The 23,878-nt window shown below is 42.1% G+C and overlaps 1 protein-coding gene across 4 annotated transcripts in view; it reads right to left on the minus strand.

The window, feature by feature from the left end:
- The window catches only part of LOC138299898 (polymeric immunoglobulin receptor-like), a 258,007-nt gene that overhangs the window by 83,435 nt on the left and 150,694 nt on the right, over positions 1-23,878 (minus strand). For all 4 annotated transcript variants that reach the window (XM_069238601.1, XM_069238604.1, XM_069238602.1 and 1 more), the window contains 2 exons: positions 14,973-15,162; positions 6,689-6,807 (listed from right to left, as the gene is read on the minus strand). In XM_069238601.1, coding sequence (XP_069094702.1) covers positions 6,689-6,807; positions 14,973-15,162 — 309 coding nt within the window. The remainder of the gene's footprint in view (positions 1-6,688; positions 6,808-14,972; positions 15,163-23,878) is intronic.

Genomic DNA, 23,878 nt, shown 5'->3' on the forward strand with positions numbered 1-23,878 from the left:
AGGAGCACCCCCAAATGCCTCTTCAGACTCTCTGGTACTCACCCAGAAGTCTGCCTCCATTGTAAGCTCCCTGGGGTCAGAGAACTCACACTCCGCCTGGTGTTGGCATAGCTCTGGAAAATAAGGACTAGACATATGCTCTCCAGCAATTACATCACTCAGCCCCTCACATGAATTAACCAAAGTACCCTTCACCCAACCATCCAGTGACTCTGCTTTGAAAAAGCACCCCACATCACCCTCCTGAGACTGGTGAGACAGTACCTGACTGTCCCTGATACTCAACCCATACTCTTCTGGGATGTTTTCACACTCCATAACCAGGACTTCTACCTGGGGGGAACCCCTCTCCCTGTCACTCTCACCTAGAGTCAGTAGAGTGTCCCTCCCACCAGTAGGAATATGACTCCCCATGCCAGTTCCCCAATCCACCTCAGAGACCCTGTGCATCACTGGAGCTACCTCATACCCCTGAACCTCCTGGCGTGTGTTAACTCCCTCCTTCAAGTAGGGCACCACCTCTCTGGGCATGTGCACTTCTGCAGCATCACTGGATATACAATTGTTGCTGCCACCATTCCAGCTGGACTCAGCCCTCATGACTTCCAGCTCTCTCAATTTAAGCTCGTAAGCATAAATCATTTTTTTAATCTCTAAGTTCCTCCTCCTTTCTTCCAGGACTAAGGCTCTCTTCTCCTCAGCCCTCTTAAGCTCTGCATCTAGCTCTTCCAGACTCCGGATTCGAGCTAGGAGCCAATCATCTCTTTCTGTTCCCTCCTCAGGGCCACTGCCCTCCTCTTTGGAGTAGTCCTCCTCCTCAGAGTAGTTATCCTCCTCAGACTCATTTGGTGGTGTTGCCTGACAACGTTTCAATTCATACTGAAACAGGGCTGACTCAAGATCCTCCCTTCTGGATTTCTTGTTCACAGCCAGTCCCCTTTCCATGCAGAATGCTTTAAGCTGCCAATTTTTATACATAAATAGGTGCCAGAAATTGACTTCCATTCTGCAAAGGCTTCACAACCAAAAACCAAAGTCCAAAAATATTAGCAATACTTCCAGGAGGACATCAGAGAACAAAAAGCAGAATCACAAGACAAGTAGTATGTGGTCACGTAGTGGTCTGAGATCAAAACAGTAGTGTACACTTAATTACTGTATGTCAAGTACAAATACAAGTCCAAATCCCGACCGCTGGTCACCAATGTTAGAAATGGGGTCTTTGGTTGACAGTCAGGTTACCCCCTGTTCAAGCAAGGACCCTCACTCTAGTTAGGATAAAAGAGAATCACCCTCAGCTAACCCCTGCTTACCCCCTTGGTAGCTTGGCAGAGCAGTAGGCTTAACCTCAGAGTGCTGGGCGTAAAGTATTTGTACCAACACACACAGTAACTTAATGAAAACACTACAAAATGACACAACACCAGTTTAGAAAAATAGGAAATATTTATCTAGACAAAACAAGACCAAAACGACAAAAATCCAACATACACAAGTCAAGTTATGATTTTTTAAAGGTTTAAAATAAAAAGAGTCTTTAGGTAGTTGTAACACCACACTAGCGCTGCTAGCGTGTAAATGTACCTGGTTTGCGTCAAAAATAACCCCGCACGGGCGGTGTGCGTCGAAAATAACCCGGCACGGGTATATGCGTCGAAAACAGCTCGGCTCGGCGAGGCGCGTCGAAAAAGCCAGCCACGCGACGGTCCGAAGTCCCGCGGCGCTGGTTGCGATCTCTCAGCCTTCGTCAGCGATGCTGCGCGTCGTTTCTCCTGCTCCGGGCGTCGATTCTCCGGTCGCGTTTCCAGCGGCGTCGTTTCTCAGCTGCGGAGCCGGCGTCGCGTCGTTTTCTCAGCCGCGATCGGATTCGCGTCGATCTTTTCTCCGCACGGTGCTCGGTGCGTGTATTTTTGTCCTTAGGCTGCCAGCCTCTCCTTTCAGGGTCCCAGGAACTGGAAGGGCACCACAGAGCAGAGTAGGGGTCTCTCCAGAGACTCCAGGTGCTGGCAGGAAGAAGTCTTTGCTATCCCTGAGACTTCAATAACAGGAGGCAAGCTCTACATCAAGCCCTTGGAGATTTCTTCTTCAAGATGGAAGGCACACAAAGTCCAGTCTTTGCCCTCTTACTCTGGCAGAAGCAGCACTGCAGGAAAGCTCCACAAAGCACAGTCACAGGCAGGGCAGCACTTGTTCCTCAGCGATCAGCTCTTCTCCAGGCAGAGGTTCCCCTTGATTCCAGAAGTGTTTCTAAAGTTTGTAAGTTTGGGTGCCCTTCTTATACCCATTTTAGTCTTTGAAGTCACCTTTCTTCAAAGGGGACTCACACCTTCGTGTGAAATCCTGCCTTGCCCAGGCAAGGCCTCAGACACACACCAGGGGGCTGGAGACAGCATTGTCAGAGGCAGGCACAGCCCTTTCAGATGAGAGTGACCACTCCACCCCTCCCTCCCAGCAGAGATGGCTAATCAGGAAATGCAGATCACACCCCAGCTCCCTTTGTGTCACTGTCTGGTGTGAGGTGAAAAACAACCCAACTGTCAAACTGACCCAGACAGGGAATCCACAAACAAGGCAGAGTCACAGAATGGTTTAAGCAAGAAAATGCTCACTTTCTAAAAGTGGCATTTTCAAACGCACAATCTCAAAATCAACTTTACTAAAAGATGTATTTTTAAATTGTGAGTTCAGGGATCCCAAACTCCACATGTCCATCTACTCTCTAGGGGAATCTACACTTTAATCATATTTAAAGGTAGCCCCCATATTATCCTATGAGAGAGAGACAGACCTTGCAACAGTGAAAACGAAATTGGCAGTATTTCACTGTCAGGACATATAAACCACATTACTATATGTCCTACCTTATCCATACACTGCACCCTGCCCTTGGGGCTACCTAGGGCCTACCTTAGGGGTGCCTTACATGTAAGGAAAGGGAAGGTTTAGGCCTGGCAAGTGGGTACACTTGCCAAGTCGAATTTACAGTGTAAAAATACACATACAGACACTGCAGTGGCAGGTCTGAGACATGATTACAGAGCTACTTATGTGGGTGGCACAACCAGTGCTGCAGGCCCACTAGTAGCATTTGATTTACAGGCCCTGGCACCTCTAGTGCACCTTACTAGGGACTTACTAGTAAATCAAATATGCCAATCATGGATAAACCACTTACATACAATTTAAACAGGAGAGCATATGCACTTTAGCACTGGTTAGCAGTGGTAAAGTGCTCAGAGTTGAAAAGCCAACAGCAACATGTCAGAAAAATATAGGAGGCAGGAGGCAAAAAAGTCTGGGGATGACCCTGCATAAGCAAAAGTCCAACACTCTGCATTAAGTGTAATGAAGCATTGTATTAGTGTTTCACTAACCCTGGGGCATTTAGACACTCTGCACAAAACCTTGTTGTCTACAGATGCAGGTATATATGGTTTAAGTGCAGTCCTTTGTCAGATGGTTTATGGAGAGGAGAGAGTGTTTGTGAATGCATCTTATTCAATCAAAGGAATGAAGGAAAGATATTCTGTGATTAAATGAGAAGCTTTAGTTGTATCATGAGTGGTGCAACATTTTAAACTTTTTTGTGAGTCATCACTTTCACAATTAGGACTGACCATATACCTTTTACATAGATGTTCACATGCAAAGGCAGAGTAAACTTGACACCTTGGATCAAAAGGTGGTCTTAAGGCTTGTTGGATTTCAATTTTCTAGTGGAATATGTACCAGACACAGGTAATAAGGCTGCAGATTGTCTATCCAGGTTACTCTTAAGTGGTGGTATAAACAGAATCAGATGTTCACTCTTTGGTTGGGTGGTTAACGGAAGATGCTGTAATAGTGGATTAATGGGTTCAGCACGGTAGAAACGGTAAGGTTTCTAGAGAAGTGGCCAAATATGTAGTAGAGGGTTGGCCTGATTATAAGAATTTGCCTCAATCTCTGAAGAGTTTTTGTAATGTCCATGACCAATTGAGTCTTCCTGGTGAAATGGTTCTAAGACTTTCAAGGATAATACCAGCACCAAGGTTAAGGGAGAAGGTAATCAGTCTTGCACATGAGGAACATCTTGGGAGGAGTTTAACCAAATATAGGCTGAGACAATGGTATTGGTGGCCACGGGTGAATCATCAAGTTGAGGAGCTTGTGAAGGATTGTTGTTTGTGTGCCAAGAATGACAAAAGTAAGGTTACTCATTCACCACCATTGTCACAAGTGAAAATTTATTCTGCATCTTAGACCAAGATAGGTTTGGTCGAAAACCATGAACCACACAGGCCAAATCTAATATGGCTGCTCAAAGTGCTGTGCGTGAATGCATGTGACGATCAGCAGCTCACAGAAATACACACAAAGAAAGTGTGTGTAAGGGACAATGCGAGTGATCCATGGGGAAAAAAATGATAACAAAAGAAAATACTTTCCTCCTTCCACTTCCTTAAGGAGAAGGGTATACTGTAGATTGAGTCCTTCCCAGGTCTGCCGTGTGCAGGGTAGTGGTCTAATTCCCAATGTCATGCAGGTGGCCAATCAATGGCTTCAGGAACAGCTGGTGATTTCACTGAGCCAGCAAAGCTCCTGGTACTGGTCATCAGTGCTAAGTCTCCTTTCAAGCATGCAAACGCCAGAGGACTACAGTTTCCAGGTAAGACATTTTATTGAAGACTAAGAGAGAACAGGAATCACAGGCCCCTGAGAACTCCTTAAAGAATTAACTGACAAACATAGAACCCCCATAGCAAATACTACACAGGAGGTTCTATGTTTATGTCAGAACAGATCACCATGACATGTGAGCTGACCAACGGATTTAACATTATCTCTACAATACATCAACAAAGTAAAAATACATAATATAGAAAACATTTATTTAAAAAACCTCCAAAATACTAAAAGGTCCTGCAGTTTTTAAAGAATAAAAAGCCTTCTCCTCTTTTTAAAGCATAGGTAACCATATGATTTCCTTGTCTGAGCCGTAAAATCACCTCACAATTCCAGTTTTAATTACAGTGCCATCATCAGTGGTGGCTGCCACTGAACGGGAGTGGTGGGGTGGCAGGGGGGGGTTACAAAAATATTTAAAAACACTTACCTTTGCATCTCTCCTCTGTCCTCTTCCTCTTCTCAGCAGTACACATGCTCCCAGCCAATCACAACGCTGCTGTCACCAGCATGACAGCAGCATTGTGATTGGTTTGAATGGTCTATTTTGGCACTTAGATTAGGAGTGGGAGCCTGTGCATGTTCTCCACTTTGCTGTGCAATGCAGCCCGATAGAGAACATGCAAAGTGTGAATGTCTGTTTGGCTGGCCCAAGACGGCCGGCCAAAAAGACATGTGCACTTTATAGTGCACTTACCCCTCCTCCAGCCCTCCTCTGGCCTCTCCAGCCCAGCACCGCCCTCTTAGTCCCAGGAAAATTAAAATAATAATAACATAGCGTTATTATCATTTTAGTTTTCCTTTTACAAAACTCCAGTGGGGCACCGCCCCCACTGAGTACCATTTGAGCTAACCTTCTTAGCTGCCATTCGACTAAATAAAATCGACAAAAATTTAATCTATAGCCAGATTACTTGAGTCCACCATCAAGACCATGGCCTCACTCACTGTCCTATGTTAGCAGAAAACATGCCAATGTCACCATCTCCACCTGGGGCCTAGTAGTATCGAAAGGCCATGCTCAGCAGGCAGTGGGGTGGCAAGGGTTCCGGGTAATGCATGGCTGAAAGACATTGCCTGTAACCATTGTCCACTGAAAAACTGACGACTCTGCCCAGGGAAACTCCTGCCAGAGCCCACAAGCAGAAGGGAGTGGGCACTCACAGACCGCTTCTTGCATGGGCATCCTGATATGCAAGGCCAAAGTATTGTCTAGGAATAGGAGCACTGGGTGCCGAAGCATGGGACACAGTGCGCAGATTGTGGCCAAAGCCCACAAGCTGATTTCAGAGCCTGCTACACTTGATCGAAGTCCATAGTGAGTGGGATCTGGAAACAAGGGCACAAGGCGTGGCCAAGGACCACAGTCCGTTCCCAGAGTATTTCTGAATGGACTCTGGTGCAATGACTTTCGGTGCTGTGCTTAAAATAAGGTCACACTTTGTTTCCAGATACTTTAGAGCTGGGATCAAAAACCCACGTAAAATAAAATCTTAACACAAGTAAGTTATAGTTATTTACTTAATGTATATATCATGAATAACCATAAATATTTTGGGCAAAGACTATCAGTAAAGAGGAACTATATGTACCATACAAAGCATATAAAATGTAAACGTCAGCAGTTATGGTTAACTACATTATACCAACTCCTTCTCACATGATATCACGCATTACAAATAACGTCATGGATTACATTACATTGCCACATCACGTATCACAGGGCCTTTTTTGCCTGTGTAATTTATTTCCATAGGGCCTCGTCCCGATCTGAATGGGGGAACGACCATTTTTAAAGATGCTAACTTTGTGTATCGTCAATGGGAAATAAAGAAGGGCCCATTTATATGTTTACAGTCCTTTCTGTAGTGCAAAATCCCCCTGAAGCAAACACGGAAAACACTGCCAATGCTGCTCCCTACACATCCAAAAGATTCTGGCAGCATATTGTAATTTACAAATAAATGTTTATAAATACTGTGTGTGTCAGGATTAAGACACCCCTTAATGGAACAACTCTCACCTCTTTGTTTCATGCACCGCGCTTTAGTGATGACAAATAACACAACAGCAATCAGCACAAGTCCGAGCAGCAGTGAAGGCACCAAAACCAGCAGTAGATTCCTCTTACTTTTTAGAGAGCTGTGGGGGAAAATGGGAATCAGTCACGCTTTATGATCGAACCTAGCTGAATTTAGACTGTCATTAATGCTGACCTGAGACAGGTTTTGTGTTTTCTTTGAATTATTAGGCGTCCAGAAAGCAAATGGATGTTATAATACAAGAAGCAGTTTCTATCGAGTCACTGCCCAAAATTGTAATCCTATGCATCTATGCCCCAACGCACCCTAAATCCACTTATGAAACAAATCCTGTTTTTATTGTTTTTATATTTTGGGGTGCAGAGCGAGAAGTTGAGCCTGTAGAACAATGAGGTTGTTTAAAGACTGAGTGCGGCGGAGTCTGGCTGCCGTCTGAAATGGCCGCCTCAAGGTAGAGCTCCGAGGCTCGAGGGGAGAAGGATTACCCAAACAGCTGTCAAAAAGCCTCCTTGGAGTCAGAATGAAAGGAAATATACATGCGATAACAGCAACATAACTCTGAAGTTATTTTCCAAGTAAGAAATGCCAGTTAAAACGGAGAAGCCGGCTACACGGCCCCTCAGCTGAGCAAAGAACAACACTTTCTGTCAGGACACAGAGTCAGCTGCTGAAGAGATAAGGGGCTTTCTTCGTGTTTAGGGAATTAAATAACTGTTGACCTTTGGTTGAACTCTCCACACAGCACAGGGAAGCCTCTGACAAGTCTCAACTCTGAGGTATTTTCTCTTCAATTAACTGTTCAGACTTCTTACGTAAATATGTGAGCACAGGATTTTCTTGTCAGCCAAGTGTGTGGAGCAAATGCAGTTCGGAAAGTGAGTGTTGCACACCATTTCTGCAGCTGAGAGACTCTGTGAAAGTTACTCATTCTGTCATGAAATACAGCCAGTTTCTTAACAGATAAGTGGAATTCCCTTTCTTGAAAGTTGAAAGGCTGCTGTTGGGGAAACATATGGACTTTCACTTCTGAGGTATTTCTCTTCATTTGACAGTTTAGAGTCTGCTACGCAATTAAGTAAATGCTGGAATTCCTATCAGCAGAGGGCGTAAAGCGAATCTGGATAGGCAGGCAAAACATGTGAGCTATTTCTGATGCACTGATTCTCAGGGACACCTGTCTGAAAGCATTCAGTCATTATTTTTTAAAATTATAGAAGTCTGTGGCAAAGACTAATTCTGTCAGGAAACACAGTCAGCTGCTGGTGAGATAAGTGAAAAGGCTGCTGTAAGAGAAGCCTCTGACAACTCTCAATTCTGAGGTATTTCTCTTCACTTAACTGTTCAGGATCCATTACGTGATTATGTAAGCGCAGGAATTTCTTGTCTACAGGTGTGTGGCGTAAATACAGTTTGGCAAGTGAGTGTTGTACACCATTCCTTCAGCTGACAGAGTTTGTGAAAATTAGTCATTCTATCAGGAATTCTGCTTCTGAAGAGATATGTGAAATTCCTTTCCTTGAATGTCGAAAGGCAGCTGTATGAGAAGCATGTAAACGTTCACTTCAGAGATATTTTTCTAAATCTGACAATTCAAACTCTACTACGAAATTACATAAACGCCGGAATTCCTATCAGCAGAGGGGGTAAAGTGAATTTGGGTAGGCAGACGAAAACTGTACAACATTTCTGATGCACTGTTTCTCAGCGACACCTGCTTGAAAACATATAGCCATAATTTTAAAATCCCAGATGTCTGTCACCATTTACAGTGTTAATATCTACCTACTTTGTGAGTCAATTAGATATCATATTTGATTACTAAGCTGTACTTATTTATTGTCTTCTCTAACATTAAAATATAACAGTATGGCCAGTGGCAAATCTAATAGAAAGCCTTTGTTTACACAAATAGTAGGGAACACTGTACCTCCAGGCACGTCTACTGTTGTCCCACAAGACATTGCTTCTATGGACCTTATTTTAAAAGAGATCTCTGCCGTGGGGCAAAGATTGGGATCTATGGATGTAAAAAGTTCAGATCTCGCTACAGAAATGAAGACAATACGGATGGATCTAAACTGTTTTCATACAAAAGTGGAAATTTTAGATCAAAGAACCACTTTTTTGGAAGAGAAATTAGATAATGCAGAGTATTGGGGTCCGGATATCTGGCACCTAAAACAAAAAGTTATAGATTTGGAAGACAGGGCCCGAAGAAATAACATTTGTTTTTATGGAATTCCAGAAAAAATGGAAGTCAATAATGATGTGAAGAACTTGCTACTAACGTTAATACCGCGGCTACTGAACATATCTTTTGAGCATCCCCTTGAGTTGCAGAGAGCTCACAGAATTCGATCAAGAACTTCAACTTCAACTCTTGAATCTAGACCTCGATCGATTATAGCATGCCTCTTACGCCATGAACAGGTCTGCCAAATATTAACAGCTGCTCGTAAACATGGTCCGTATGACTTGGAAGGCCATAAAGTATTTATTGCTGCAGACTTCTCCACTGAAACCAATGCCAAACGAAAAGCGTTCCTGCAACTTAGGCCAAGACTTCGCAAATGGGATATCAAATATGGTCTTTTAGAACCTGCCACAATGTGGATCACAATGGATGGGAACTCAAGGTACTACACGGAGCCTGAGGATCTGGTGTGCTTCCTGGACAGTTTGGATGACCAACATATGGACTCAACGCCACTGGACAAAACATCTATGAATAGTCCGCTTCAATTACAGAAAGATCCACAAAGCCATCGCACCGGTAGATTACACGTCCGTACCTTTAAGAAACAGTTTGACAGAGATAAAGCAGTCCACTGCGTAAAGTCACTCACACAGGAAAATCCCAGAGACAAATCGAGATCACCTCTAAAGTCACCCACGTCTTTTAATAAAGTAACTGATGCTCAACCTTCCACTATCAATTCTTCCAGCTAGATGAGTATATTTATACATGCTATGTATTAATATAATGTTATTAGTGTTTTACTACAATTATTAATTCTGATGGATATGATTTATTTCCTATCCTCATATATTGCTGTTCAATAACCATGTACATTTCCTACTGTGTTTGTATTTGCAGATTTTCTCTTGGATAGATTTTATAACTCCATGGAGTGTTTTTTCGTATAATTTATTTACCATGAGTGGTTTTCCTTTCCTCCCCTCCAGAGTCTGGGTTTCGAATTGAGGTTTAGACCCACCGACGAAAGATACATATTATTTGATCTGCAGTGTTTTTTTACATTCTAGCACTTAGAACGGTGTACTTACACTATTTAGAGTTTAGTGTTAACAATATTTTATGATTATAGTTCCACATATTGGTTTCAGGTTTACTATACTCCAGATATTTATTTATTTATTTTATTTTTTCCCTCCAGTAAGTTCTCATTATCACATTACCATATAGTTTATCTACTTCCTTTTCCCTTTTTTAGCATTTTGACTCTGTTTCACACAGTACAAATATACTCTAACATTTTTAGTCATCATCATGACAACAAGTCCTATGCAAATTGTCTCTCTCAATGTCAATGGCTTTACTAATTACATTAAAAGGAAGAAAATTCTTTCCTATTTAGCCTCCAAACATACTGATATTGCTCTCATCCAGGAGACTCATCTATCTGATATAGAATCAGAAAAATTAAAACGAGATTGGGTAGGCCAGATACTTTACAGCTGCAAATCTCCTTCTCACATATCAGGAGATGCTACATCCCACACTACTACTAGGAAAAGTGGTGTAGCCATTCTAATACGGAAAACACTGCAATGCCAAATACTTCAGTCATGGTCAGATGAGGATGGTAGATTTGTTTTAGCGAAGCTTAAAGTTGGTAACAATATATTAGGAGTGGGTTCCATATATGCCCCTGTTGGGACTAAAGCCCCCTTTTTCCTTCATCTAAATAGAATTCTAACAGAAATGGGAATTTCCAGAATAGTTTTGGGAGGCGATTGGAATCTTGCGCCAGATGTGATCTTAGACAGGACAGGTCCCCTGGACACAACTCATGGTAGAGATAGAGCCATACTGGGAGACATCAGAGAAGATCATGGTTTGATCGATATCTGGCGTTTACTACATCCATCAGACAAAGGGTTTACATATCACTCAACAGTACATGATTCCCATTCTAGAATAGATTACTTCCTTATTTCACATTCTATTACACCACAAGTACTAGATTGTGATATTTTAGAAATTGCACTGTCGGATCACGCTCCTATCAGTCTCCAGCTTGATTGGGGTCTGAAACGCCCTTGTAGGAAACCATGGCGATTAAACATATCGCGCTACAAACTACCAGCAGAAAAGTCACAATTACAATCACATTTGACTACTTATATGAAAGATAACAAAGGATCAGTTTCTTCTTCACAAATATTATGGGCAGCCGCAAAAGCCACTATTAGGGGGCAAATTATGAGGGATTCTGCCATAACAAATAAACGCAGAATAGAACAACAGGCCATTTTGGAAAATGATATCAAAACACTGACACATACTCATTTTAGTAATCCAACTGAAGCTTCCAGATGCAGATTGGAAAAAGCGAAGATGGAACTTAATACACTATATACTTCCAAAGCAGAATATATGCTATATAGACTTAAGGCTCGCAATTATGAACAAGGAGAAAAAGCAGGCCGTTTACTAGCGGCACGATTAAAACAGCGAGAAGCTATGACAGCTATTCCAGCTATATATAACCCTGAGGGTAAACTAATAACTGAGACTCAAGCAATAGCTAATACGTTTGCAGATTATTATACCAAGTTATATAGTTCAGAAGTTGATGATGAACTCCTCATAGAACAGGAATTCTTTGATAAAATAACACTACCCTGTCTCAATGAACAGGACCAGCTCATACTGACTGGCGAAATAACAAAGGATGAAATTGTGCAAGCAATTTCCAGTCTCCCATACAATAAAGCACCGGGAGAAGATGGTTTTCCTGGGGAATTTTACTGTTGGGTAAAACCAGAAGCAATAGATGCCCTTTATGAGGTTTATAAAGAAGCAGAGGAATCTGGTAGTCTCTTCTCACTCTCAAATAAAGCTATCATAACTGTCATTCCCAAACCTGAGAAAGATCCATTATACTGCAGTAACTATCGTCCGATATCTCTTCTGAATACAGATTCAAAGCTATTAGCCACCATTCTTGCCAAAAGACTCAAACAAGTTATCTCTAAACTCATACATAATTCTCAAGTTGGATTCATGCCAGGCAGAAACTCTCGTAGCCATCTCCGCACTTTGGCTCACATACTTTGGTTTTCTAAGGATGCTGGAGAAGACAGAGTAGCATTATCCTTAGATGCTGAAAAGGCCTTTGACCGCATTGAATGGAGTTATATGTTCCGTACATTGCATAGGTTGGGATTAGGTGATGATTTTATCTCTAAGGTTAAATGGTTATACAAGACACCATCTGCACAAGTGAATTGTGGGGGTTTCTTTTCAAAAACCTTTTTAGTGCAAAGAGGTACCCGCCAGGGTTGCCCTTTATCGCCCCTCTTATTTCTTCTTGCACTTGAACCACTGGCTGCAGCAATAAGACAGTGTTCACAAATAGCAGGCATTCCTACACCAGCAGGCATCTCAAAACTACTTCTATACGCGGATGACATATTACTCACACTTACAGATCTACCTACTTCACTCTCTGCACTCATGTCTACTATTTCCCACTTCTCAAACATTTCTGGATACAAAGTCAATTGGAATAAGAGTGAAGCTCTCCCATTGTCCCGGGGCACAACAAAAGCAGCTATCTTAGGCTACAATTTTCAATGGAAAGCGGATCGCCTGAAGTATCTAGGTATTTATATCAACACTGGTTTAGAACGTATGATTCAAGATAACTTAGATCCACTCATTGCTAAAACGAAGTCAGAATATGAAAAATGGTCCCATCTTAACCTGTCCTTTTGGGGTAGAGTCCAGGCAGTGAAAATGATTATAGTGCCTCGTTTCACATATGTTTTAGGTATGTTACCTTTGACAGTTAAAATATCAATACTGCGAGACATTGACAAAGGTATTAAAACCTTTATTTGGGGATCTCTGAGACCTAGACTCAAAATCTCCAAACTTATTGCTCACAGGCGATCTGGTGGCCTTAGTTTACCATGCATTGAACATTACTATACAGCCCTCCATTTATCTCAATTGGTTTATCTTTGGCCAATACAGGATGACCCCCCACTATGGGTTCTTATTGAAAAGCAATCTTTAAAGGTATCTTCAGGTTTGCAAATGTTTTATACTCATAAATCGCCTGCTTTACAAAGTTCTAACCCTATTATTCAGTCTATGCTTAAGATTTGGATACACTCCCACAAACTCCTTAAGAGTAATCCAAGGCTACATAATAAGGCTCCCATATGGCATAACGCTGATATTTGAATAGGGAAACAGACAGTTTCCTGGGATACATGGGAGAGAGCAGGTATTCTAATGCTGGATCATTTATTCACTTTAGAAGGCAAGCTTAAAACCTTTACGATGCTTCAGATAGAATTTCAACTCCCTAGCTCTCAAAAGGGGAAATACTTAAAATTGAAACAAGCTCTACTTAGTAGACTAGGACCATTTCCGTGGATACCTGAGGATTCCCCAGTCGTACAATACTTAAAAACTTGGGGGAAATTGAAAGGAGCGGTCTCTGGATTTTATAATCTCATTGTGCATAAACTACATTCATCACCATTACTAGCACAACTCCACGTCAAATGGCAAGGATTACTTAATGTAGCGTATTCCAATGAGGACTGGACGGATGTTGTTATGAACATGGATAAAGGAATCAGAGAGGCAAGAATGAAATTTACTCTTTTCAAAATTCTTCATAATTGGTACTGGTCACCACAAAAACTCAAGGCAGCAGGTTTACTACACCATTCTACCTGTTGGAGGTGTCCTCATGAGGACTGTGATATCCTACACATTTTATTTCGATGTCCAGTTTTGACGGAATACTGGTCTTCTATAACTTCCTCTATACACAGAGCTATACATGTGCCCATTCCTTTAACAGAAAAATTAGTTATATTACATGATGTTACTGATCTCCCAAATCTAACAAACCATACAAGAAGATTGATTGCTATTGCACTCACTGTAGCAAAAATTTGTATATTACGACATTGGAGAACACCACAACGTCCTACACATGATGAATGGCTTATTGAAATGTATAACATGGCATCATATGAAAAGCTGATTTACAGATTGCAAGATAATGTTGGGATTTTCATCAAAATTTGGAAACCCTTTCTAGCTAATACATATTCTATTAATATTCACACGTAAACGTTTTCTCATTCTTTGTCTCCTATCTTTATTAAGACATTTTTATTATTGTTTTGAGTCATGCTGTTATTAAGACAATTGATATCTCACCCATTAACACTGTTATTTTAAGTAGGACTTACTGTTCACCAATTCAACACTGTTGAATTGGCAGGAATATCTGCATTTGAAATGTTATATATGTGGATTTGCATGATATCACTATCTCGACTGTCTTCTAACACCCTATAATATATGGTTTAATACATATTGCATAATTCTTTCTTTCCATATTTTCTGTTATAGGTCTACTTCTAAGAGTTAATGCATAGTTGGATGCCTTATAAATAATCTCATATATTGCATTTATTGATACATGTGTAATGTTTTTTTTGTGTTTTTTTTTGTGTTTAGAAATCTGAGAAGTTAATATTTCATAATATTTTTCATATATGGCCATAATTTGATGTATTGTTTCTCTATTTAACACAGTCTGTATATTGACATGTACTTCTCAATAAACATATACAAAAAAAAAAAAAAAAGACTGAGTGCACTCCTCATTTAATGTGTCCCATGCTATAGGCTACTTACGTGAGGCACAAAGACACAGTAGTGACAGCGCGGGTCAGTGCAAGGAAGATGACAGAACCAGAAGTGTTATGAAGAGAGATAGAAGGACTTACATCTACACAGAATGAGGAAGTCAGCCACTGGTATATGCATCTGATCACCTTTAGCAGAAGTCCCCGAGATTAACTCAGTAACACACTTCGAGAAGGCACAGCAAAGGCAGCTCAGGTGAACAGGTAGAGTTTGTGTTCTTGCAGTATCAAACCGGGTGTGCCTGGTAGCCACTGTCTAACAGTGTATCCACAGTATGTCATAATCTGCAACAACAGAGCCAGTTTATCACACATGGAAGAGATGCAGTAACGTACCCCTCTTTGACGTTTGTGTAGTTAGAGGATTCAATGAGGTGGGCATCTGATACTCCTCTCTCTGGGTCGTTGGAGCTCCTTGTAAAGCTACGTCTGTTCTGTGGGCCTTCGCTGCGCCCCCTACTGTCCATAGTAGATATACTAGCTCTTGTTTCATCCGTAGGTGCAGTAGACAGCCTCATGGTGCTTTCTGAAAAGAATGAAGAGCTTCATTAAAGCAGTCCTGCAAACAAAGGGTCAGAAATAACGGTTCTTTTCTAAACATCTCTTGCAAAATCTCAGAGGACTGACAATAGTTGATGTTATATCACAATTATACTCATTTACGTTTTTTTTTCTAATTGCTCATTGACTTAATTGACTCGTCAATTAATAAACAGTGGCAGCAGGCTGTCAAGGGATTTGCCCAGACGTAATGGGTGCCGTCCCTCCCCCGTCACTTGCCCATCTCATGTATTGTAGCGGGAAGAATGTTTCTGATGGCAGACTGCTGCCATTGGTGACTTCTACCAGAAAACTCAACACGGATGGAAATGGCCACTCTGGCACCATTCTCGTCTGTGTCCTTTCTTTTGGAGTCTGCTATCTAAACCATAATAGTTTATGAGAGTCCTAAGTAGAAAAAGTCAGAGGATGATCACATGCACTGGGAGAAAAATTAAAGGATGTATGGCACAATAATACTCTTACTTTAAATTTAAAAGGACTGCTTTGTCGACGTAGCACAGTGAACCTAATGCAACATTTTGTTTCTCCTAGATGACAAACCAGCCAAGGATGCACGGGGCGTTTCAAGGGTACAAAATGTCTGCTGACAGGGTACACAACCCCACATTTATTAGGCCAGATGCTGCTGGTGTGGCAGTTTTATGACAGGTGGCCCACCAAATTTTAAATGCTACCATAAAACCTGGTGACTAGCAACTTTATGAATATTTAAAAATAAATTGAAGAATAGGAAACAACCATCAAGCCTGTTTTTGGGAGTGAAGAGAACAGGAACTTGACACAGAATGTATTGTATTGCGACATGCCAGGGTGAGATAGAGCAGGTGCAGAGACCTGAGAACCACGGCATGGGGTGTGGTTGCAACCCTTAGCTTGCTCTTGCAACTCCTGGCACTGCGTTTGCAACCTTTGGGCTCAGACATATTTTTCAATGCTTAACCCCTTCGCTGCCAGGCCTTTTACCCCTCAGGTGCCAGGACTTTCTTTGGCTATTTGGAGCAGTTTTCGGTTAGGCCCTCATAACTTTTTGTGCACATAAGCTAACCACGCCAAATGTGTGTCCTTTTTTCCCAACATCCTAGGGATTCTAGAGGTACCCAGACTTTGTGGGTTCCCCTGAAGGAGACAAAGAAATTACCCAAAATACAGCAAAAATTCTTTTTTTTTTTTTAAATGGGAAAAAAGGGCTGCAGAAGAAGGTTGTGTTTTTTTCACTGAAAATGACATAAACAAAGGGTTTGTGATGCTAAAATCACCATCTTCCCAGTTTTCAGGAACAGGCAGACTTGAATCAGAAAACCCAATTTTTCAACACAATTTTGGCATTTTACTGGAACATAACTCATTTTTACTATTTTTTGTGCTTTTAAACTCCTTCCAGTTAGTGACAGAAATGGGTTTGAAACCAATGGTGCATCCCGGAAAGAAAAGCATTTCTAAAAAGTAGATACAATTCTGAATTCAGCAAGGGGTCATTTGTGTAGATCATACAAGGTTTTTCTACAGAAAATAACAGCTGAAATAAAAAGAAATTGAAATTGAGGTAAAAAAAACAGCCATTTTTCTCCACGTTTTACACTGTAACTCTTTCCTGCGATGTCAGATTTTTTAAAGCGATATACCATTACGTCTGCTGGACTCTTCTAGTTGCGGGATATATAGGGCTTGTAGGTTCATCAAGAACCCTAGGCACCCAGAGCCAATAAATGACCTGCACCTTGCAATGGGTTTTCATTCTATACCATTTATACAGCAATTCATTTGCTGAAATATAAAGAGTGAAAAATAGGTATCAAGAAAACCTTTGTATTTCCAAAATGGGCACAAGATAAGGAGTTAAGAAGCAGTGGTTATTTGCACATCTCTGAATTCCGGGGTGCCCATACTAGCATCTGAATTACAGGGCATTTCTCAAATAGACGTCTTTTTTACACACTGTCTTACATTTGGAAAGAAAAAATGTAGAGTAGGACAAGGGGCAATAACACTTGTTCTGCTATTCTGTTTTTCTCCAAGTCACCCGATAAAAATGGTACCTCACTTGCGTGGGTAGGACTAATGCTCGCGACAGGAAATGCAACATGGACACATCACATTCTTACATTAAAATCTGACGTGGTTTTTTTGCAAAGTGCCTAGCTGTAGATTTTGGCCTCTAGCCCAGCCAGCACTTAGGGAAACTTAGCAAACCTGTGCATTTTTTAAAACTAGACACCTATGGAATTCCAGGATGGGGTGACTTGTGGGGCTCTCACCAGGTTCTGTTACCCAGAATCCTTTGCAAACATCAAAATTTGCCCAAAAAACACGTTTTCCTCACATTTTGGTGATTGAAAATTCTGGAATCTGAAAGGAGCCACAAATTTCCTTCCACTCAGCGTTCCTCCAAGTCTACCAATAAAAATGGTACCTCACTTGTGTGGGTAGGCCTAGCGCATGTGACTGGAAATGCGCAAAAAAACAATGTGGACACATCACGTTTTCCCAAAGAAAACAGAGCTGTTTTTTGGAAAGTGCCTAACTGTGGATTTTGGCCTCTAGCCCAGCCGGCACCTAAGGAAACCTACTAAACCCGTGCATTTTTGTAAAGTAGACACCTAGGGGAATCCGAGATGGGGTGACTTGTGGGGCTCTCACCAGGTTCTGTTACCCAGAATACTTTGCAAACCTCAAAATTTGGCAAAAAACAGCAACTTTTTCCTCACATTTTGGTGACAGAAAGTTCTGGAATGTGAGAGAAGCCACAAATTTCCTTCCACCCAGCGTTCCCACAAGCCTCCTGATAAAATGGTACCACGAACTTGTGTGGGTAGGCCTACCGCTCCTGACAGGAAATGCCCCAAAACATAACATGGACACAACTCATTTTCCCAAAGAAAGCAGCTGTTTTTTGCAAAGTGCCAAGCTGTGGATTTTGGCCTCTAGCTCAGCCAGTACCGAAGGAAACCTACTAAACCTGTGCCTTTTTTTAAACTAGACACCTAGGGGAATCCGAGATGGGGTGACTTGTGAGGCTCTCACCAGGTTTTGTTGCCCAGAATCCTTTGCAAACCTCAAAATTTGGCAAAAAAAACACTTTTTTCTCACATTTCAGTGACAGAAAGTTCTAGAATGTGAGAAGAGCCACAAATTTCCTTCCACCCAGCATTCCCACAAGTCTCCCGATAAAATGGTACCTCGAACTTGTGTGGGTAGGCCTACCGCTCACAACAGGAAATGCCCCAGAACACAACAAGGACACATCTCATTTTCCTAAAGAAAACAGCTGTTTTTTGCAAAGTGCCAAGCTGTGGATTTTGGCCTCTAGCTCAGCCAGCAGTGAAGGAAACCTACCAAACCTGTGCATTTTTGAAAACTGGACAGTTAGGGGAATCCAAGATGAGGTGACTTGTGGAGCTCTCACCAGGTTCTGTTACCCAGAATACTTTGCAAACCTCAAAATGTGGCCAAAAGAACACTTTGCCCTCATATTTTGGTGACAGATAGTTCTGGAATCTGAGAGAAGCCACATATTTCCTTCCACCCAGGGTTCCCCTAAGTCTCCCAATAAAAATGGTACCTCACTTGTGTGGGTAGGCCTAACGCCCGCGACCCCCCCAAAACACAACGTGGACACATCACATTATCCCAAAGAAAACAGAGCTTTTTTTTGGAAAGTGCCTAGTTGTGGATTTTGGCTTCTAGCTCAGCCGGCACCTAAGGAAACCTACCGAACCTGTGCATTTTTTAAAACTAGACACCTAGGGGAATCTAGGATTGGGTGACATTTCAGTGACAGAAAGTTCTGGAATGTGAAAGAAGCCACAAATGTCCTTGCACCCAGTGTTCCCCCAAGTCTCCCGATGAAAATGGTACCTCACTGGTGTGGGTAGGCCTAGTGCTCAGCCAGCACCTAGGGAAACCTACCAAACCTGTGCATTTTTTAAAACTATACACCTAGAATCCTTTGCAAACCTCAACATTTGGCCAAAAAAACACACTTTTCTCACATTTCCATGACAGAAAGTTCTGGAATCTGAGAGGAGCCAAAAATTTCCTTCCACCCAGCATTCCCCCAAGTCTCCCGATAAAAATGGTACCTCACTTTTGTGGGTAGGCCTACTGCCTGTGAAAGGAAATGCCCCAAAACACCATCTGGACACATCAAAATTATCAAGTACAAAACTACCTGTTTTTTGCGGGGGCACCTGCGTTTTTGGTCCTGGGCTCAGCAGCCATCTAGGGAAACCTTCCAAACCCAGACATTTCTGAAAACTAGACACCCGAGGGAGTCCAGGGAGATGTGACTTGCGTGGATCCCCCTATGTTTTCTTACCCAGAATCCTCAAATTTAGCTAAAATAGCACATTTTTCCCACATTTCTGTGTGGGATCACCACACCGGAACAAATTTCCTACCACTCAACGTTCCCCTCAGCCTCCCGGTAAAAATAATACCTCACTTGAGTAGGTGGGCCAAGTGCCTGTGACAGGGAAGACCCAAAAACATGTCACAATTGAGGGGGAACCAAAGCGGGTCCAAAAGGGCAGTTTGAAAAAAAACATTTTTAGGCTGACAAGTGGGGAAAATGTGTGATTTCCAGCAAAGGGCATTTTGGGTAAGAAAATGGTGCCGATGTATATGAAGCACACCACCCTGGACTCACCCAGATGTTTAGTTTTCAGATGTGTCTAGGTCTTGTGTATTTTTTTTACATGCAGCGTCCCAAAGTCCAAAAACTGCAACCCTCACCATTCCTAGTGGGATGATTTTGACAGTTAGCCAAGCTCTCATGGTCCAAATATAAAAACAAAACCGAAAATAATCAAATGTCCTCTTGCTCACCGTGGCATAATGTTTTAGTGTGCGGGGGGACAGCTGAAAGACTGTTACCCCCTTCATTTGGAGTGGGAGCATACCCAGGCCCATATTGGTTGGTAACCACCATCCCACTTTTTTATGTTTTTTTGTTTTTAATTCCCTGGCACCTAGTAGGCTTTCTGCCCCCCAGGAGTGTGGATCGGGGGTAATTGCCCCATACGCCCACTGGTGGGCAGAAGAACTTTGTCCCCATTTATTTGGGGTGGGGGTATGGCCAGGCTCCCACCCTCTTATTTTGAAAAAAAAAATTCCCAGGTCTCTGGTGGGCTTTCTGCCCTCTTGGGGGCAGATGGGCCTTCCAAAAATAGGCCGATCTGCCCCCAAGGGGGCAGATATGGCCAACAGTAATGTGCCCCAACAGGAGTGACCCTTGCCCAAGGGGCTGCCCCCCAAACAAAACATACACATATACACACATACCAATCCCTGATGCCTAAGTGGTTTCTGCCCCCCCCGGGGGAAGATTGGCCTAAGAGATATAGCCTAAAATAAATTTGTCCCACAGGGGAACGACCCTTGCCTATTGGATCATTCCCCGTGCACAAAATTGTTGCAAAAACAAATCCCAGGGGCCTAGTGGTTTCTGCCCTCCTTGGGGGAAGATCGGCCTAATAAAAATAGGCCTATCTGCGCCCAATGGCCTCAAATAAATTTTCCCCCCAGGGGAACGACCCTTGCCTAAGGGGTCGCTCCCCTTGCGTGAAATTGATGCAAAAAAATACAAAAATCCCTGGTGTCTAGTGGTTTCTGCCCCCCCTTGGGGGGTAGATTGACCTAATAAAAATAGGTCAATATGCCCCCGAGGGAGGCAGAAATGACCTAAAGACAAATTGCCCCCCAGGGGAGCGACCCTTGCCTATGGGGTCACTACCCATATATAAAAATATTAAATGAACAAATAAAAAATCCCTGGTGTCTAGGGTTTTCTGCCCAATTTCAATAGGCCGATCTTCCCCCAGGAGGGCCCAAAAAGGCCTAAAAATATCCTCCCCCCCCCCTAGGGAGTGGCCCTTGCCCAAAGGGCCCCTCCCCTCATTCAATAATATAAATTTTAAAAAATCCCTGTAGTCTAGTGGTTTCTGTCCCCTTTGGGGGCAGATTGGCCTAATAAAAATAGACAGATCTGCCCCCAAAAGGGGCAGAAATGGCCTAAGAGTAATTTTGACCCCCCGGGGAGCGACCCTTCCCAAAGGGGTCGCTCCTTATATATATAAAAATAAATAAATAAATAAATTATCCCTGGTGTCTAGGAGTGTCTCCCTCCCCCCCCCCTTCCAGGGCCAGATTGGCCTAATTATGATAGGCCGATCTGCTCCCAGGGGGGCAGAACAGGCCTACAAATATTTTTCACCCCTGGGGAGCGGCCCTGGTCCAAGGGGCCGCTCCCCTTATTCAATAATATATATATAAAAAAATCCCTGCTGTCTAGTGGTTTCTGTCCCCCTTGGGGGCAAATTGGACTATAAAAATAGCATTTCCCCTTCCATCCCTGCCCAGGGGAGGGGGGGTGCCAGGTCCCCGAGGGCTCATAGCAGGATGAGGTGGTTACATCCCTGTGCCTGAGCGCCAGGGCAGCGGACGTAACCACCTCGTCCCGAGGGGCTAAAGCACAGAACAGAAATATTAGCTGCATGTATTGGTATAGAATGGTGGAGATACATTTAATATGAGGATGGCCAGGTCATACTATAAATCCTTGATGAAAATCCAGGTGATCAGCAACAAGTTATATTTATGAATTGTGATTTGTGATTGTGATTTGTCAGAGAATGATCTTCAATGCAACTATGTATATATAATTTCTTGTAAGAGATTATTTTGCTAGAAGTGTAAATATCTTTTGAGACTGCAATGTTTATTGAAGAGCTGCTGAGATTCCATCTTCTCTTCAAATAGGTGGACTCAACAGCAGGAAGAAGCAAGATTGGTAAGTTCCTGTAGCCAACTGAGCACAAGCAATGACTATATTAAGGCTAAAATCAGATTGTAATTGTTTATTTAGTGATCATTTTAAACTTAACACTTTTGGAAGAGAATCTTCAAGAAGCAAAGGGACTGCACAGAGCATGGGATGGGTGTCAAGCAAGATAGCTAAATGCAAATTCTCAGAAAGTGCTTGTCTGTCATGACAGCATTTAAGATTTTGACAGCCACCCGGATGATGACTGTCAATATACCAATACAGAAGAAAGTCAGTCTCTGTCAACCATCATACACCCCACTTTCATGTGTAGGTTTCAGAGGTATAACAAATTATCATGTTGGATTATGTATACATGTATAACAAACAACGTCTGAACAAAACAACACAGCTGCATTGATTGAATGATTTATTTATATGAATGCAATTTTAAACCAGTTTAGCCTTACGCACCATTGAAATACGCACAATATCATAGGCCAGGAGTCTTTCTTATGGCTGTCATTGAGCACACAGCCTCACTGATTGCATGGTTCTGCAAAATCTTCAGCAGACATGCATCAGAGTACTAGGGCCTGTCTCTTATCTCACAATCAAATTCTCACAGTCTTAATCTGTGCTATCACACTCTGCCTCCAACGTGTGGGTACCTCTTTCTCTAGCATCAGAATTGACAAAGTAGATTCACAAGGCAGTTCTGTCTTTCAGCCTTTATCACAAGGAGAGACACATTTTTTCACAGTTATAAACAGCATCCCTCTCAAACTTTTAGTACATCTTGGACAATGAGAGTCATGGCTCTAGTTCTTCTGGCCCCACAACATCACCCAACATTTGCCCTAGTGGCATCACAGGAAGCGAAATCCCTTGACTGTTAATCCAGTGACTTCATAGGAAGGGGCATGAGGGAGCTCTCATGTTAAACTGCATCCATTATGAAACAGGCTGATAAAGAGTATTCAAAAGTTTTAAAAAAAACCTTAGTATTGATGCAGATATCATCTAGGGGACGGAAGTGATATTCCTTCATAGCCCAGCCTGTGTCTCTTTCTCCTTACTTAACATAAAACAGCTAGTACAACAGAGAAAGGTTCAACAAAAAGCAGAAAGTGTCAGAGAAGGCACTTGAATAGGAAGGGAAAATACAACTAGGCATGCCTGCTGTAGGTTTAAACCTATAATTACTTATAAAACCCCACCAAAGGGGAATCAGGCATCATCAGTTTCATTTATAAACAACTGCATGCCAAAAAACGTCATTCAAAGAAAGTGAGAAAGAATGTGTCACTTTTTATTTCTTCAGGAAGGAAGAACACAATGTGACTTTTGCAGCAGCAAGAAAGTATGCTTGCATTTTGTTGTTTAGGGTGTTACTAAAATGTTCTTTTCCTTTTGTTTCTCCCAGTTTATTGAGCTCGAACTAAAGCTGCTTGGTTTATAAGAAATTGGCTTTTCAGGTCTTATCAAATTATTTTATACACTTAAGAGAAGCTGGAAGTATTAAAATCATATTTACATTTATGGCAGTTTTTACTTCAGTCACTAACTGGTGAAATTGCTACCTCAGACAAATCTTGGGCATTGTTTACTATCACATTTTCCCATAGACGCAAAAAGGTTCAAATAAATTGATACATCATGTTAGAACTGGGGTATTTGGTTGGCAGTCAGGTTACCCCCTGTCCAAGCAAGGACCCTCACTCTAGTCAGGGTAAGTCACACACAGTCCAAATTATCCTGTGCCCACACTCTGGTAGCTTGGCACTGAGCAGTTATGCTTAACTTAGAAGGCAATATGTAAAGTATTTGTGCATTAATCATGCAATAACACAGCAGAACACCACAAAAATACACCACACACTGTTTAGAAAAATATATAATATATATCTGGTAAAAT

This window comes from Pleurodeles waltl, chromosome 6 (genome assembly GCF_031143425.1).
Source record: "Pleurodeles waltl isolate 20211129_DDA chromosome 6, aPleWal1.hap1.20221129, whole genome shotgun sequence".
Taxonomy (NCBI): Eukaryota; Metazoa; Chordata; class Amphibia; order Caudata; family Salamandridae; genus Pleurodeles; species Pleurodeles waltl.